The 19,132-nt window shown below is 52.9% G+C and overlaps 1 protein-coding gene across 2 annotated transcripts; it reads right to left on the reverse strand.

The window, feature by feature from the left end:
- Positions 1 to 333: 333 nt before the first annotated feature.
- LOC116966916 (40-kDa huntingtin-associated protein-like) lies at positions 334 to 19,121 on the reverse strand. 2 transcript variants are annotated; one of them, XM_033013290.1, is made up of 13 exons: positions 19,005 to 19,121; positions 17,269 to 17,315; positions 15,730 to 15,802; positions 13,854 to 14,013; positions 10,555 to 10,623; positions 7,475 to 7,595; positions 6,835 to 6,927; positions 4,983 to 5,047; positions 3,296 to 3,377; positions 2,656 to 2,702; positions 1,624 to 1,679; positions 445 to 541; positions 334 to 396 (listed from the first exon to the last, which is right to left on the reverse strand). In XM_033013290.1, the coding sequence occupies exons 1-12, from the start codon at positions 19,061 to 19,063 to the stop codon at positions 460 to 462; spliced, it is 954 nt and encodes a 317-aa protein (XP_032869181.1). In that variant the 5' UTR covers positions 19,064 to 19,121; the 3' UTR covers positions 334 to 396; positions 445 to 459. The 2 variants fall into 2 exon arrangements, with proteins under 2 accessions (XP_032869181.1, XP_032869180.1); XM_033013289.1 differs by lacking the exon at positions 334 to 396 and having other exon boundaries at positions 429 to 541.
- Between the last annotated feature and the right edge of the window lie 11 nt (positions 19,122 to 19,132).

Raw genomic sequence — 19,132 nt, forward strand, 5'->3', positions numbered from 1 at the left:
CTACCTTGGACCGTGGACTCTACCTCCGCCTCCACTGTGGGGCCGTATGTTCAGCTCCGCCTCCACCGTGGGGCCCTATGTTCAGCTCCACCTCCACCATGGACCTTCCTACGTACAGCTTCACCTCCACCGTGGGCCCCACATTTACCTCCACGGTGGGCCCTACACTCCAATAGACGGGCTCCACGGTGGGCCCTACACTCCCACATACAGAGTCCCGCACACACCACGGAGCAGCAGGACTGGGTGAGCACGGTGCGGCTGGTCCACCGGAGTGGCACTGGTCACCGTGACTACCTGCCTGCATGTGAAGAAGGACAGAGACATGGACGGGAATCGACACCAGCTCTGTGTTTAATAAATAACGTCCGGAGCCCGGGCGCTGGGCTGGAAGGTTCCGGGCCCCAGGGGGGGGCCAGGAGGCGGATGGGCACTCGGGACGGTGGGGGGTGGGGGGCATCAGACGCCTCGGCCAGATGGAGACACCACCTCCTGGAGGACCAGGTGTAGGAGGTGGTTCTGTTCCGGGGTCAGCAGCGGCCTGGAGAGAGAGAGACAGCAGCGTTACCGATGGCCACTGATGCCCAGAGACACATTACACAGCATTACTGATGCCCATTATATAGCATTAGTGGTGCCCATTACACACTGGTGCCCCATTACACACTGGTGCCCCATTACACAGGGTCAGTGGTGCCCAACTTCCAAGAGGGGGCCTCACTCTCCCTGAAGACAGGAACCTCTCTCCCCAAGACAGCCCCACCATCTCTCCCCCAGACAGCCTCACCCTCTCTCCCCGAGGCACCAGCATACACATTGAGGGAGCCCCATTCTCGCCCAAAGAAGCCTCACTCTCTCTCGCCAAAACCCCGGGCCTCTTGAGGAATATTAAACAAGGAGTAAAGAACTCAAGTGGGCGATTCGAATGGCCAACAGGAGCCATGAAATGGCTTTGGTGAGTCAGATTACAGAAAATCCCAAGGCTTTTCATACTTACATTAAAAGCAAGTGGGTAACGAGGGAGAAAGTGGGAGGACTCGAGGATAAAGGAAGGAATTTGTGTTTGGAGTCTGGGGACGTAGGCAAGGCACCAAACGAGTACTTTTGCATCTATTTTCACCAAGGAGAAGGTCATGGGGTCAGTGCGAAGAACACCAATATGCCAGAGACACAAAATGCTGGAGTAACTCAGTGGGTCAGGCAGCATCTCTGTATAGAAGGAATGGGTGGCCTTTCGGGTCGAGACCCTTCTTCAGACTGACAGTCAGGGGAGAGGGAAACGTAGAGATAAGGAAGGACAAGGTGTGAAATCGAGAGATCAAAGGGGAGGACGGCGAAAACTTTCGACATGTTGAAAATCCAGCGGCGACCAGAAGTACGTACGACTCTTTGGGCGACTACTCACGACCTTACAGGCGTCACCCCGCGACGTGTCGACACGTGACGCCTGTATGGTCGTGAGTAGTCGCCCAGAGTCGTACATTTTTCTGGTTGCCGCTGGATTTTCAACATGTCGAAAATTTTCGGCCACCTGCTGCGACTATGACGGGTGCCGGCAAGTTGCCGAAAAAATCACGTAAATGGGACAGGCCCTGTTACTCCCTGAAACTGTCTGACCCTCACCAAAGCTCCACCTGGAGAACCTTCAGCGACTCCAGGTCCTTCTCCTGGCACGCCATCTGTGGAGCGAGGACAGCAGGAGATTAGACACAAAGCCGCGGGGACACACACTAACACTGACACACAGGCATCTCCATACACACACACACACACATGACACCTTTAGTGTTGTGTTTGACGAGTTTGACTTGATAGTATTCATGTATAGTACTATCTCATCTGACTGGGCAGCATGTAAATCACTTTTCACTGTGCCTCACTGCACACGACAATACTAAGCACAAACCTGATCACAATTCCAGACATGCACACACATGCAATGCACACACACACACACACACACACACACACGATACACAGACACAGTCAAGACACATAGACACACAGACAAGATACATAGACACACACGGACACCACACAACAACATAAATGACCCCCCTGGACACGCACACACCTTTGCTGCACCTTTTCACACACCCATGCAGTCAAAACTCCACACACACACACACAAACTAAACAAACCCCAATGTGTGTGCATATAGATACAACCCTGCAGGCGTGAGCGCTCACTCACACAAATGCACTCACACACACACTCATACAAACACACGCTCACACAAACACACTCATGCTCACTTACACACACACACAAACACACTCATGCTCACTCACACACACACACACAAACACACTCATGCTCACTCACACACAAACACACTCACACAAATGCACTCAAACACACAAACATGCACTCTCACATAAACACACTCACACACAAAGACTCATCAAGTGATCACATGCCACCTCAGGTACACACAAGCACACACTTAACCCCACCCATCTCCATCCTTCACCAGCACAGCCACCAGTATCCACCCCTGCCCCACCCCAGCCCCTCCCCCCACCCCCACCCCCACGTCCGTCCCGTGGCTATGGTGCGGGGCCACCCCATCTCTGCCACAGTTGCCGGCCGGCACAACTCCTCCATGGCCGGGGGTCGGTAGACGGAGTGGGGGGGGAGAGGGCCACACTCACCACGACAGACTGCAGCAGCAGGAACACGTTCTCCGGCAGGTTATTCACTGCAAGCAAAGAGCACGTGGATCAGGAACAAATCAGGCAACACGGTGACACAGCGGTAGAGTTGCTGCCTCACAGCGCCAGAGACACAGGTTCAATCCCGACTACGGGGGCTGTCTGTACGGAGTTTGTATGTTCTGCCTTTGACCGTGTGGGTTTTCTCCGGGAGCTCCGGTTTCCTCCCACACTCCAGGCTCGTAGATTAATTGGCTTGGTATAATTGTAAATTGTCCCTAGTGTGTGTAGGATAGCGTTAATGTGCAGGGATTGCTAGTCGGTGGGGACTTGGTGGGGACTGATTCCACGCTGTATCTCTAAACTAAACTAAATGAAACAAAATCCATTAGAATTTAGAAGAGATGATATTGAGGTTATTATGGAATTGTTCTGTGATAGATGATGCGTGCGCTGGAGAGATTCATGGAATGACAGATAAGACACAACATGCTGGAGTAACTCAGAGTGTCAGGCAGCATCTCTGGAGGAAAGGTATACGTGATGTTTCGGGCCAAGAGCAAGCAGGGATTGTCTGAAAGGGCTTGGTCCTGGTGTGGGGAGGGAGGGGACGGGATGGGAGCGGAGGAGAAGCACCAACCTTGGCTGTGACTGTCGAACGATTCCCAGTCGTACTTCTCCAGAGTCTGGGCGTGCTCAGGCAGCAGCTTCTGGGGTGGGGGCTGAAGAGGCAGAGACACGGAGTAAAGTGCCTGTCCCACCAGCATGCGACTGCATGCGGCGAGCGCGACCAAACCGGAAGCGGTGGGCCGCGCGGAGGTCGAGTGATCCCGTACGAGTTGATGTGAAGTTCGAGCGAAGTCCGCACTAGGCACACGGCGCCAAGACGCTGCGTATGCCCGTTGAGGCGGTGCGTATGGGCTCAATGCGGCTACGGGCCGGTAGGCCGTTGCCGCGCGGAATTTATGAACACGGTCAGTTTTTCGGAGCCCCGCGCGATGTCGGGAACAGCTCCGCACAACAACCTTATACGGCTCCGGCGATCGAAGTGGGACCGGCTCAAGCGACCACGTTAGGTCGCGCTTGCTGCATGCAGTCGCATGCTCGTGGGACAAGCCCTTAAGTAGCACAACCAACAAACTCGGGGAGGCTCCAGAGGAGCTTTACGAGAATGATCCCAGGAACGATTCGGGTAATGTTTGATGAGCGGCGGCGCTGACTTTAACATCGCGGAGCCTGGGATCTCTCGCCGAGATCACCAGTGCTGGAGCTCCGTCCAGTGCGGCCTGTCGGCTTCGGAAGCCGCGGTCTCCGGTAAGGAAGCGGCCGTTCCAGGCATCCCAAGCCGCTGAGAGGATTATCCCGACGCTGGAGCACCATCACCCGGCGAGAACGGCCTGGAACATCGGGCCTCCGTAAAGACGACTGCGGAGACCTCAAAAGGCCCGACTATGGGTGGACATGGACTTTGTGCCTTCCCTCATAATGGGAATCATTGTGGGGGGATGTTTTCTATGTTTAAATGTCTTTATTATTGTTATGTTGTATTCTTTTTTTATGTGCTGCAATGGCAACAAGCATTTCACTACACCAATTGGTGTATGTGACTAATAAAGAACCTTTGAACCTTTGAGCGTGTGACGGCACTGGGCCTGTACTCGCTGGAGTTTAGAAGGATGAGGGGTGACAATAGACAATAGGTGCAGGAGTAGGCCATTCGGCCCTTTGAGTCAGCACCGCCACTCAATGTGATCATGACCTCATTGAAACTTACTGAATAGTGAAAGGCTTGGATAGAGTGGATGTGGAGAGGATGTTTCCACTAGTGGGAGAGTCCTGGACCAGAGGCCACAGCCTCAGAATTAAAGGATGCACTTTTAGAAGGAGATGAGGAGGAATTTCATTAGTCAGAGGGTGGTGAATCTGTGGAATTCATTGCCATAGACGGCTGTGGAGGCCAAGTCAATGGATATTTTAAGGCGCAGATTGACAGATTTTTGGTTAGTATGGGGAGAAGGCAGGAGAATGGGGTTGAGAGGGAAAGATAGATCAGGCATAATTGTTTAAGAAGGAACTCCAGATGCTGGAAAATCGAAGGTAGACAAAAGTGCTGGAGAAACTCAGCGGGTGCAGCAGCATCTATGGAGCGAAGGAAATAGGCAACGTTTCAATTGAATGGCGGAGTAGACTTGAGGGGCTCTATGACTATGACACCCGAACTAGTGAATGGGTGATCGCTGGTCGGCATTGGACTGGGTATGTTTCCATGAGGTATCGCTAGCCGCAAGGGGCACTGCGAGTGTGGCGGGCAGCGGGCGAGCCCTTACCTGGAGCAGCATCAGCAGCAAGACCCGGCACACCTCACACCTGGCGATGACATCCACAAACGCACCTGCAAATGTCAACACAGGGAACACTTTGCTGCTCGCTGTAGGTTTCGTTTTAGAGTTTCACTGTGGAAACAGGCCCTTCATCCCACCGAGTCCGCACCCACCATCAATCACCCTCTACAATAGTTCCATCCTAGACACTTGGGACAATTTACTGAAGCCCATTAACCTTTGAAACACTTTAATTCTCCTTCCCATTCCCACATAGACCTTTCTGTCCTGGGTCTCCTCCATTGTCAGAGTGAGGCTAAATGCAAATTGGAGGAACAGCATCTCATATTTTGCTTGGGCAACTTACAGCCCAGTGGTATGAATATTGAATTCTCTCACTTCAGGTAGCCCCGGCATTCCCTCTCCCTCTATCCCTCCCCCACCCAAGTCACACCAGCTTCTCATTCTCACCCAACAGACAGTTTACAATGGTAGACAAAATTGCTGGAGAAACTCAGCGTCTATGGAGCGAAGGAAATAGGCAACGTTTCGGCCCGAAACGTTGCCTATTTCCTTCGCACCATAAATGCTGCCGTACCCGCTGAGTTTCTCCAGCAATTTTGTCTACCTTCGATTTTCCAGCATCTGCAGTTTAAACAGTTCTTAAACAGTTTACAACGGCCTGTTTCCTTTTTCATCGCTACTTTTTTGCATATCTCTCATTTGCTGTTCTTTATCTCTCTACATCACCATCTATATCTCTCGTTTTCCTTTTCCCTAAACAGTCTGAAGAAGGGTCTCGACCCGAAACGTCACCCATTTCTTCTCTCCAGAGATGCTGCCTGTCCCGCTGAGTTACACCAGCTTTTTGTGTCATATCTTCGGTTTAAACCAGCATCGGCAGTTCCTTCCGACACGACCGACAAATAAATGTGGGAGGAAACCGGGGCACCCGGAGAAAACCCACGTGGTCACAGGGAGAACGTGCAAACTCCATACAAACACCACCCATAGTCAGGATCGAACCCGGGTCTCTGGCGCTGTGAGGAAGCGAGTCTACAGTTGCGCCACCGTGCCGCTCTTCACCGAGTGAGACAGAAACTCACCATCACCATGGTGAAGTGGTCGAATAATTGAGCTGGTCTTCATGAGGGTAGATGTCACTGATCTTCCTCATTAAGACATAGGAGATGGATCACCCTCCCCCTCACCTGTATCCACCTATCACTCGCCAGGCTTTGTGCCACCCCCCCACCCAGCATTCCTTCCCCCACCCCTACTACAATCAGTCTGAAGAAGGGCCCTGACCTGAAGCATCACCTGCCTATGTACACCACAGATGCTGCCTGACCCGCTGAGTTACTCCAGCACTTTGTGTCTTTTCCTGTGCACTAAAAAGGCGGCATGGTGGCGCAGCGGTAGAGTTGCTGACCCACAGCGGCAGAGACCCGGGTTCGATCCGGACTATGGGCGCTGTTTGTGCGGAGTCGGCACGTTCTTCCCCCATGACCAGCGTGGGTTTTCTCCGGGATCTTCGGTTTCCTCCCACACTCCAAAGACGTGCAGGTTAATTGGCTTGGTATAAATGTAAACTTGTCCATAGTGTGTGTCGGGTAGTGTACGGGGATCGCATGGACTCGGTGGGCCGAAGGGCCCGTTTCTACGCTGTATCTCTAAACCGAGCTAAACACAGAGAGTTGACGTTTCGGGTTGGGACCCTTCTTCACCATGCTACGTTATCAGGGGACTGAATTAGTGAACCTCCAGGGAGACTGCACACCAGGCAGTACCCACACGTACCATGCACCGTTCACCCACACCCACCCCTGCCCTCACAGTGCCCGCTCCCCACACTCACCAACGGGCGCATTAGTTCCCGGCAGCTGCAGTCCCTTCTCCTGAGACATCAGCTGCATTTCTGTGAAGACGGCCAGGGCTCCATCGAAATCGCCTGCAAGACACGCGGCGTAGAGCGACTGAGGCGATGCGTGGGAGTGGAGAGGCCGGGAGGCTAGGAGCAGCACTGTGGACCGAGCGGCCTGGAGGAAGGGCCATGGCCTGTACCGGGAACCTCCGAACCAGCCCGTTCATACCCCGAGGACCAGAGACCCGGTGGGTCAGCGGTAGTGTTGTTGCCTCACAGCGCCAGAGACCCCGGTTCAATCCTGACTACTGCCGCTGTCTGTACGGAGCTTGTACATTCTCCCCATGACCACGTGGGCTTTCTCTGGGTGCTCTGGTTTTCTCCCACACTCCAAAAACGCACAGGTTTGTTGGTTAATTTGCTTGGTATAAAGGTAAACATTGTTGCTGGTGTGTAGGATAGTGCTCGTGCACGGGTGATCGCTGGTCGACTCGGGCTCGGTGGGTGAATGGGCCTGTTTCAGCGCTGTATCTCTAAACTAAACTAAACCAGAGAGGGGGGGGGGGGGACGGAGGCAGACACGAGGAGCAAGGGCCGGTGAGTGAGGGGGGAAAGGAGGTGGGGCAGTACTCACACATTATGATCTTACAGGAAGCCACCTTGCCAAGGGACAGCAGGCATTCAATGGGCACCTGGGACTGAAGCTCGGCCGCTCTGTGATAGTACACGCACGCCTCTCCCGGTTTATTCATCTCCTTCAGAGGGAGAGAGGGAGATTCATAAACCCAGCAACAAACAACAACGCCCCATCACTGAACAACAGGGAGCGGGGTGCAAGCAGTGTCAGCAACAGGTTCACTGACACCACCGTTACTCATGCTCTGTCACCAATTCTCATACTCTGACACCTTTACTCACACTGACACCATTACTCACACTCTGACACTATTGGTCACACTCTGACACTATCATTGCTCACAGCCTGCCACCACTATTAGGGGAATCGAGGACCAGAGGACATAGGTTTAAGGTGAAGGGGAAAAGATTCAATAAGAATCTGAGGGGTGACTTTTTCACACTGTGTATGGAACGAGCTGCCAGAGGAGGTAGTTGAGGCTGGGACTATCGCAACGTTTAAGAAACAGTAGACAGGTACATGGATAGGTCAGGTTTGGAGGTATATGGGCCAATCGCAGGCAGGTGGGACTGGTGTAGATGGGACATGTTGGCCAGTGTGGGTAAGTTGGGCTGAAGGGCCTGTTTCCACGCTGTGTGGCTCTATGGCTGCCCTGCTCCTGCACAGTGAGATGGACTACGTGGATCAGAGCTGGCCCAGACTACCGGTGTGGTGCCCTGCCACTGGTGGAAGGTGGCGCTGTAGCAGCAGTAGAGTTGCTGCCTTACAGTGAATACAGCGCCAGAGACTCAGGTTCGATCCCGACTACGGGTGCTGTCTGTACAGAGTTTGCACGTTCTCCCCGTGACCTGCGTGGGTTTTCTCCGAGATCGCCGGTTTCCTCCCACACTCCAAAGACGTACAGGTTTGTAGGTTAATTTGGCTTGGTATAAATGTAAAAATTGTCCCTCGTTGGTGTAGGGTAGAGTTAGTGTGCGGGGATCGCTGGTCGGCGCGGACCCGGTGGGCCGAAGGGCCCGTTTCCGTGCTGATTCTCTCAACTAAACTAAACTAAACAAAGGACGAATTGGGAGATAGAATATGGAAATGGGGGACACCAGTCATACTGGTGGAAACAGGCCCTTCAGCCCAACTTGCCCATGCCGACCAACACATATCCTTCTGTGCCGTGCCTCTTCCAGTGCCCATTTAATTTCATTGAAATATCATTGTATCCATGGAGTCTCAGGAGTGGAAGGCAACCTCATCTCCATTACACAGCGACATCTCTTCACCGGTGGGCGGCGCGACTCACGTCGCAGCGGCCTCTGCAGTCCGTCTGTCTTTTTTATTATTTTTTGTCTCGTTTGAATATAGTTTTTATTTTTATTTTTTGTGTATGTGTGTAAAAATCTATCCCCTGCACGGAGAACCCGACCTTTTCTCTGTCGGGTCTCCGTTGTCGTTGGGGCCGAGCACCGTGGAGCGGCCTCCAGCAGGAACAACCTGGGGCTCCAGTCACGGAGCTGCGGACCTACTCACCATCGCGGAGCTGGCCGAGTTCAGAGCGGGAGGAGCGGTGGTGGCGCGCTGCTGCGACCCGACCCCGGGGATTCGGAGGCTTACCGCAGGTCTGGTGGACAGGAACACCGGGAGCCCGCGGGTACCTGCTGGGAGACCGCTTTTCGGGGCTTCCGCAACGGCGACTTCACCCGCCCGAGTTGCGGGGTTGAAGATGACCTGGAGCGGGGCCTTACATCACCGCCCCGCGTGGCTTGGAATGGCTGCGGGACTTTGCTAGCGCCCGCCGGGGACTCCAACAACAAGACCCGGAGCGTGGCCTTGCATCACCCGGCGCGGCGTAAATGGCCGCGGGCCAATTACCATCGCCCGCCGGGGGCTTTGACTTTGACTGACATCGGGAGGGGAATGGGAAGTGCAGGGGAGAGATAAGTACGCCTTCCATCACAGCGAGGAGGAGATGCGCTGTGATGGATGTTTGTGTAAATTGTGTTATGTCGTGGTTCTTTCCTGTGTGTATGACTGCAGAAACAACATTTTGTTTGAACCTCAATGGGGTTCAAATGACAAATAAACTGTATTGTATTGTATTATATTGTATTGATAAAAGCTGTCCAGTCTGACCTCCCCAGAGGAGCATGGGTGAAGCTCCACAGACTTGGTACTGGAGTTGGGCGTTTCAATGCCCGCATGTGGAGATGGGGGCTCCGCCAGAGCCCAACCTGTGAATGCGGAGCAGAACAACAGACAGCCAACCATGTCATCTCTGGGTGCCCGCTCTACCACCCACCAAATGGAGCTGTGTCAGGGCCTGGCAGACATTGACGCCAACAGACAACAACCTTGCTGCTCAACACCCGGCTTGAGATCTAACTATTCCTTTGGTTTATGTTTCATTCGCAAGAAGATTGTATCCATTCCACCATCTCCACTGGCAGCACCTTGCAGTCACCACATACACTCAGTGTAAGAGACCTGCCCTCTCTGACCCCCCTTGTGAGTGTTTGCCCTTTGTATTTGTGATCATCAACGAATAAAGTTAAGGATATTGTTCACTCTTGGATTACAGCTCTCAGGGCTAATGGAATCAAGGAATATGGGGAAAAAGCAGAACGGGGTACTGATTCTCATGATCAGCCATGATCATATTGAATGGCGGTGCTGGCTCGAAGAGCCAAATGGCCTACTCCTACACCTATTTTCTAAGTTTTGGGGGTGTGTTTATCACAGCAAGAATTTGGTACAAAACAAGGAGAGAGGCGTGAGAGGGAGGAGAAAAGCTTTCACTGAGGAAGGGTCTCGACCCGAAACGCCACCCATTCCTTTTCTCCAGAGATGCTGCCTGGCCCGCTGAGTTACTCCAGCATGTTGTGTCTATCTTCGGTGTAAACCAGCATCTGCAGTTCCTTCCAACAGACCTCACCTACCCATGTTCTCTACAGATGCTGCCTGACCCGCTGAGTTTCTCCAGCGTCATGTGTTTTGCTTAAGACTCCAGCATCTGCAGATCATTTGTGCTTCCCATTTCCACATCCTATCTTCCTGTGTTCTCTTGCGGAAGTCTGTGCTGCTCTTACCTTCAAAGCATTCCCCAGCTCCAAGCAGAGGCTAGCGGCCATGACAGGCTGGTTCAGCTCGATGTAGACCTGTGGGTGGGAGATTGGGAGAGAAGGAGGGAGGGAGAGAGGGAGGGAGAGATGGAGGGGGGGGGGGGGGTGGAGGAAGAGAGGGAGAGACCAGTAGAGTATTACCATACCCAACCACATCCCCAAAGGTAGACATAAGATGCTGGAGTAACTCAGCGGGACAGGCAGCACCTCTGGAGAGAAGGAATGGGTGATGTTTCGGGTCGAGACCCTTCTTCAGACCCGATTTTGAAGGAGTCCTTCCCCCATTAGGCAAGTGTACAGAAACAGTCCTTTTCCCCAGAGATGCTGCCCGACCCGCTGAGTTTGTGTGGAAATACGCGACAGAAATAGTCCACTGATCCCGCGGGCAAGAGGTGCCATGGTATGCCGCAATTTTCAAAATCCAGTCCGCGCTCTGGTTGCGAGGAGCGTTGCCCGCTCCGGTTGGTACAAAACAAGGAGAGGGGCGTGAGAGGGAGGGAGAAAGCTTTCAACGAGGAAGGGTCTCGACCCGACACGCCACCCATTCCTTTTCTCCGGAGATGCTGCCTGACCCGTTGAGTTTGTGTGGAATAGTCCACTGATCCTGCGGGCAAGAGTCTACGCCACACGCCACAACCCGAAACGGGCCTGTGTCGCGGGATCTCGCTGTGTGCATAGGATGGCTCCACGTTCCTCACATACAGCGGGGCGCAGCGGTAGAGTTGCTGCCTCACTAAGCCGGAGACCCGGGCTCGATGCTGACTACTGGAGCTAGCTGTGTGCGGAGTTTGCACGTTCTCCCCAGCGGCCTGCGTGGGTTCGTTCCGGGCACCCGCACGGGACGTGTGAAAGACAAATGCAATTGCAAAATAATAAGATGAGGTTGAAAGAGTTACAGGCCATCTGTTTATCTACCATGAGGTGGGACTGAGATGTGTTTGTTGATCTGTGTCTTTTGAAGGTGCATGATTTATAATAGTTCTATGACCATTGGGAAAAAGGACAAAAGACTCCGGAGGATTGGCGGCAGGATAGAACAAGCAGAGGATTGAGGATCTGTTAACCCCTTCAGTTACCCAGCACCTGAACGCGTGGGAGAGATCCATAGTGGCAGGCACCATACGTTTCACAGCATGGAGAAATTATTCACTAGCTCTGAGGGATTCAATCTTCCCACCAGCAAGTTCACACTGTGGAGAAACTAATTCCCTGTCCCGACTGTGGGAAGGGATTCACTCAAGCCTGCAACCTGAAGAGACACCAACAGCAAGTTGACGCTGAGGAGAAACCAACTCCATGTCCAGATTTTAGAAGGATGAGAGGGTATCTCATTGAAACATATATTTAGAAGGATGAGAGGCATTCTCAATGAAACATATAAGATTGTTAAGGGTTTGGACACGCTAGAGGCAGGAAACATGTTCCCGATGTTGGGGGAGTCCAGAACCAGGGGCCTGAGTTAAAGAATAAGGGGTAAGCCATTTAGAACGGAGACGAGGAAACACTTTTTCTCACAGAGAGCGGTGAGTCTGTGGAATTCTCTGCCTCAGAGGGCAGGTTCTCTGGATGCTTTCAAGATAGGGCTCTTAAAAATAGCGGAATCAGGGGATATGGGGTGAAGGCAGGAACAGGGTACTGATTGGGGATGATCAGCCATGATCACATTGAATGGCGGTGCTGGCTCGAAGGGCCGAATGGCCTATTCCTGCACCTATTGTCTATTGTCTATTGATTGTACAAAAGGATTGAATGATTGTTCCAGCGTGCTGACCCAGCGGTGAACTCACACTGGGGAGAGGCCGTCCACTTGTTCTGTGTGGGAAAGGGGTTTCCTAACTTAGCTGTGTTACAGAGACTCCAGAGAATTCCCACTGGAGAGAGGTCGTTCACCGGCTCTGAATGTGGGAAAGGATTCATTCAGTCTTCCCAGCTGAAGGCCCACCGCAGAGAAACCACTCGCCTCTTCCAAATGCGGGCAGGGCTTCACTGATGGGTGTAACCTGGTGACCAGCCAGCACATTCACACTGAGTTCAGGCTGCCCACCTGTTGTGTGTGTGTGGGAAGGGATTTGCTCAGTCTTCCACCCCGATGCCCCATGAGTGAGTTCACACTGGGGAGTTTAAATAAGCTGTCTGTTCTCTGTTTAACCATCACAGTTTTCTTTTGGGCGGCCAGGGTGGTGCAGCGGTAGAGCTGCTGCCTTACAGCGCTTGCAGCGCTGGAGACCTGGGTTCCATCCCGACTACGGGTGCTGTCTATACGGAGTTTGCACAGTCTCCCCGTGACCTGCGTGGGGTTTCTCCGAGATATTCGGTCTCCTCCCACACTCCAAAGACGTACAGGTTTGGAGGTGAATTGGCTCGGTGTATGTGTAAATTGTCCATAGGGTGTGTAGGATAGTGTTAGTGTGCGGGGATCGCTGGTCGGTGTGGACTCGGTGGGCCAAAGAGCCTGTATCCGTAATGTATCTCTAAACTAAACTAAAGGTAAAAAGCTTAAGTACCTGCTACAGAAAACAACATCAAAGTAATTATCTACATCAAAGAAATATTCTGTACATAAGGAATAGATTCATCTATTTTTTGGGCCCCCTTATTGAGGATATGCTGGCTCTGGAGAGGGTCCAGAGGAGGTTTATAAGAATGATTCTAGGATTGAGTGGGTTAGCATGGTTTAGAGGCACTGGGTCTGTACTCGCTGGAGTATAGAAGGATGAGGGGTCCCCTCATTGAAACTTACAGTGTAATGAAAGGCCTGGATAGAGTGGATGTGGAACTGATGTTTCCACAGGTGGGAGAGTCTAGAACCAGAGGTCAAAGCCTCAGAATTAAAGGGCGCTCTGATGGAAAGGGGGCGAGGGGGAACTTCTTTAGGCAGAGGGTAGTTAATCTGTGGAACTCATTGCCAGAGGGCTGTGGAGGCCAAGTCAATGGATATTTTTTAAGGCAGAGATAGACATATTCTTGATTAGAACGGGTGTCAAGGGTTATGGGGAGAAGGCAGGAAAATGGGATTAGGAGGCAGAGATCAGTCATGGTTGAATAGCGGAGTAGACTCGATGGGCCGAATGGCCTAATTCTACTCGTGAATTCTAATTCTATAACTTGTGAACTTTGTTTGGCGAGCAATCTCCCTGTGTATTTGACTCTCTTAAATAAAGTTGATTGCCTTTCCTGATCTTAGTGGCGTGATTGAAGGTTTTCTCTAACAGACGGTACGGGTTGCCTGGACAGTGTGGGACAGCGAGGGTGTGCTGCCGTCTCACCTTGATGGCGAAACTGTAGCAGTTGGTTGCGGCCTGCAGATGCTCCTCGAAGCCGGGGCACTGGAGCCGCTGGGTCTCCTTCTCGGCCTGCAGGAAGAGCCGGGCCGCGTCCGTCAGCGCCAGCGCTTCTCCGGCCGCGTTGAACAGCGTCTGCTCGCATCTGCAGGACAGGAGGAGAGCGGCGGCAATGAGGGCAGGACCACTAGCCCACGGCAGCCTCGACACAGGGGAGCCCAGTGAGACTTAACGGGACCCACGCAGGTGACGGGGAGAACGTAGAAACTCTGCACAGGCAGCACCCGTAGTCAGGATCGAACCCGGGTCTCTGGCGCTGTGAGGCACGGTTGCGCAGCAGTAGAGATACAGCTTGGAAACAGGCCCTTCGGCCCACTGAGCCCATTCCGAACAGCAATCCCCGTATGCATAATGACGCAGTGGTAGAGCTGCTGCCTCATAGCGCCAGAGACCCAGGTTCGATCCTGACTACAGGTGCTGCCTGTACGGAGTTGTATGTTCTCCCTGTGACCGCGTGGGTTTTCTCTGAGATCTCCGGTTTCCTCCCACACTCCAAAGATGCACAGGTTTGAAGGTTAATTGGCTTCGGTAAAATTGTAAATAGTTTGTAGTGTGTAGGATAGTGCCAGTGTACGGGATGATCGTTGGTCAGCATGGACTCGATTGGTGGAAGGGCCTGTTTCTGCGCTGTATCTCTAAAGCCTAAAGTGTATTAGTACCTTCCCAACAATAGCTTCTGCCCGGATTAGAGCTCCGTTTTGTAACCCATTCGGAACGCGGACAGTCGGGAATAAGGCCGAGATCTCACAGCTCCAGAGACCCGGGTTCAATCCAGACCTCAGCTGCTGTCTGTGCGGAGTTTGCACGCTCTCCTCTCTCGTCCCAAACACGCGAGGGTCAGCGGGTTTATTCCCCTGGTGTTGGTCAGTGGTAGAATGTGAGAGGAGAGGAATTGGTGAGAATGTGGGGGGAATGGAGATTATGCTACATCTCTCATAGAGTTACACAGCGTAGAAACAGGCACTGCAGCCCAACTATTCCCATGGGATGAATGGAAGATTAGTGTAACTGGATGGTTGATGGCCAGCATGGACTCTGTAGGCCGAAGGGCCTGTTCCTGTGCTATATCTCTCATAGAGTCATGCAGTGAATAAGCAGGCCCTTTGGCCCAACTAGCCCATGCCGGCCACCATGCTCCATCGGGGACCAGAGGACGTAGATTGAAGGTGAGGAGGGAAAGATTTAATAGGAAGCTGAGGGGTAACTTTTCTTACACGAAGGGTGGTGGGTGTTTGGAACGAGCTGCCGGAGATAGTTGAGGCAGGTACTATTCCAACTTTTAAGAAACATTTAGACAGGTACATGGATAGGGTAGGTTTAGAGGGATATGAGCCAAATGCAGGCAGGTGGGGAGGAGTGTAGATGGGATGGTGTTGTTGGTCGGTGTGGGCAAATTGGGCCGAAGGGCCTGTTTCCACACTGTGTGACTTTCTGGTGGGGACGGGAAGCCACACACAGCCCGAGCAACATGGACAGTGGAGAGAAGAGACAAGGAGAGGTTGGGGGAGCATCCTTATCCGAGGTAGAGAGCGGGGGGTGGGGGCAGTAAGGCAGGGGGTGGGGGGCCGCGGGGAACAAAGGGGGACTAAATGCAACACCTTGTAACTCTGTGGTGGCACTTTGCATACTTGTGAATGCAAGACATAGACTCTCACTGCGACATGCCACACGTGACAATGAGGTATTCATTCAGCCACCCACTTATGGTTTACCGACATCCTCCCCCCCACTGTGATGGCCGCCCGGTGGGGAAGGCGGGCACGGTGTGTGTGTGTGAGCGTGTGTGGTGCGAGCTGCCTACCGTGCCACAGCCAGGTTGCAGAAGCCGGCGTACTGCAGGCACTCCTCCTGCTTCAGCTCCTTGGCCAGCTGACCTGCAACACAACCGCCTCCCGTCAGCGGGGTGGACGCAGACATCACGCCGCCCCTCACAAACCAGACCAGGTGACGGGGAGCGGGGAGGGGGGCAGGGGGCGGAGACTGGAGTCGGGGTGGGGGAGGGTCAGTGATGGAGACACAGGGGGGAGGGGTCAGTGATGGAGGCTGACTGGGGTCAGGGGGTCAGTGACTGGGGTCAGGGGTCGGTGACTGGGGTCAGGGGTCGGTGACTGGGTCTAGAGGGTCGGTGATGCGTCAGGGGTCAGTGCCCGGGGTCGGGGGTCAGTGCCTGGGGTCAGGGGTCAGTGATGGCGACAGGGGGTCGGTGAAGGAGGCAGACCCCAATCACCAAGGTTGGATTCAAGGCCAAGCCAATCCCTGATCGTTTCAAAGATGAATCGAAGGAATGGTCATTTAGATTTAATTCCAATTGTTATTTTTATTGATATTATTGCTAACAATTCCATTATTATTCACAGGATGTATAAAACCTAGCAGCGCAGTGGGTAGAGCTGTTAACTCACAGGTCCAGAGACCCGGGTTCGATCCTGACTACAGATGCTGTTTGTGTGGAGTTTGCACATTCTCCTCGTGACCGCGTGGGTTATCTACAGGCTCTCAAATCCCAAAGACCGGTTTCCTCCCACATTTCAAAGACGTATGGGTTTGTAGGTTAATTGGTTTCTGTAAATTGTTCCTTGTGTGTGTCGTGCTGCCTTCAGGTAGAAGGTACAGGAGCCTGAAATCTGCAGCATCCAGGTTCAGGAATAGCTACTTCCCCACAGCCATCAGGCTATTAAACTCGCCATCAAACAAAACTCTGATCATTAACAGCTCATTGCACTTTATCTGTTTAATTATGTGTGTGTATATATATATATATAATCAATGGTATATGGTCACACTGATCTGTTCTGTTCTGTATTTATTTACACCTACAATATTCTGTTGTGCTGAAGCAAAGCAAGAATGTCATTGTCCTATCTGGGACACATGACAATAAACTCTCTTGAATCTTGAATGGTTGTGAAAGGTGGATAACGTAGAACTAGTGTGAACGGGTGATTCTCCTCACATCGCTGCCTCACAGCACCAGAGACCCGGGTTCGATCCTGACTACGGGTGCTGTATGTATGGAGTTTGTATGTTCTCCCCGTGACCCGTGTGGGTTTTCTCCGAGATCTTCTGTTTCCTCCCACACTCCAAAGACGTACAGGTTTGTAGGTTCATTGGCTTGGTGTCAATGTAAAATTGTCCCTAGTGCGTGCAGGATAGTGTTAATGTGCGGGGATCCCTGGTCAATACGGACCCGGTTCCACGCTGTATCTCTAAACTAAACTAAACCATGCCACTGTAGATTGATACAGCACAGAAACAGGCCTTCTGTTGGGTCCCTGCTGGCCATCAGGCACCCATTTTCACTGACCCCATAGGTGTTCTAACGTTAACAAGTACCACTTACCGAACTGCTCACTTGCTTCCGCCACATTTGGCTTACGCAGAAACCGCCTGCAAAAAGCAAACACACAACAATCATAAGATCATGTGATAGGAGCAGAATTAGGCCATTCGGCCCATCAAGTCTACTCCGCCATTCAATCATGGCTGATCTATCTCTCCCTCCTAACCCCGTTCTCCTGCCTTCTCCCCGTGACCTCTGACACCCGTACTAATCAAGAATCTATCTATCTCTGCCTTAAATATATTTACTGACTTGGCCTCCACAGCTGTCTGTGGCAAAGAATTCCACAGATTCACCACCCTCTGAATGAAAAAATTCCTCCTCATCTCCTTCCGAAAATAGAACGTCCTTTAATCCTGAGGCTGTGACCTCTAGTCCTCGCCTCTCCCACCAGTGGAAGAGTCCACTAGGTCAAAGGAAGTGAGACGTTCGCAGGCAGCTTGCATGGTCTCTGGTACAGGACCTGACTGAGGACTGGCACCACTGCCCACTTAACCATGGCGGGCACAGGGGCTGGAACAGACTGCCATTGGCGCGGCGGTAGGTTAATTGCCCGCTGCAGGTTTCTCCATCCATGGGATAGTTGATACAAGTGTGCAGGGAATACAATGGGATCATTGTAGATGTAGATAGACACAAAGCACTGGAGTAACTCAGCGGCTCGGGCAGCATCTCTGCATAAACCCCAAGCCATGGAGTAACTCAGCATGTCGGGCAGCATCTTTGCAGAAAAAGGATGGGTGACGTTTTCGGTCGGGACTTATCTTCAGAGAGTAACAGAGAATGCGCTGTAGACATTAACATACTTTTCAGTTGTTATTTGGAGTGTAACAGGGAGTGTCACGTGTAAAGAGACAAGAAACATTTTATAGCGAGAGGAAGTGATACTGGGAATGTGCACACAGGGGTAATAAAACAACATATTCTTACGTGGAACAGAGCAGAACAGAAAATGGGCGTGTAGGGTGTTTAAGGAGCACAGGATACAGTAGATGAGGTTGGAGGAGGTGCAAGTAAACCTCTGCCTCGTCTGAAAGGACTGTCGGTGCCCTTGAACGGAGTCGAGGAGGGTAAAGGGACAGGTGTTGCATCTACTGCGGTTGTAGGGTGAAGTACCCGGGGAGGGGGTGGTGTGGGTGGGAAGGGACGAGTTAACCAGGGAGTTGCGGAGGGAAAGTGTGAAAGGCTGGAGATGGGAAGATGTGACTGGTGGTGGGATCATGTTGGAGGTGGCGGAGGATTATGTGCTGGATGCGACGGCTGATGGGGTGAAAGGTGAGGACTGGGGGAGAGAGAAGGAGCAAGAGCGGAGCTACTGGGCTCCCATTTACATCTACAGCTGCCTATTGGTCAGCAAGGGCTCAGTGGGCCGAAGGGCCTGTTTCCACGCCGTGTGACTGTGACCGTGATGCTGCCAGCACCACAGACCCGCACCCAGAGCAAGGGCTGAGGATGGAGCGGGCTGAGGCCCCGGCAACTGGGGGACACACACACACACATCCCACATTACTTCACCCTAATCTCCGCAATGTCCACCCTCCTCCTCTCTCCGTCTCCGTCTCCCACCCCCTCCTCTCCTCCCTCTCTATCTCCCCTCATCATCTCACACTCACCTTCCTCCCTCTACATTTTTCTACCCCTCCCTCTCTCTCCCCCCTCCCCCCTCCCCTCCCCTCCCCTCCCCTCCCCTCCCCTCCCCATCCCATGCCGCCGCCGCCGCCGCCGCCATCACTCACTTCTTCAGCTTGTTGGACACGGCCCGGTATCGGAGCAAGAAATCCGCCTCGGCCGCCATCTTCCCCTCTGCCGCCCCGTGCGCCGCTCATCCCCGTCCGCCCCAGCGCTGGGGAAAGGTTCCGGACCC

The sequence above is a fragment of the Amblyraja radiata genome, chromosome 38, assembly GCF_010909765.2.
Source record: "Amblyraja radiata isolate CabotCenter1 chromosome 38, sAmbRad1.1.pri, whole genome shotgun sequence".
Classification (NCBI taxonomy): domain Eukaryota; kingdom Metazoa; phylum Chordata; class Chondrichthyes; order Rajiformes; family Rajidae; genus Amblyraja; species Amblyraja radiata.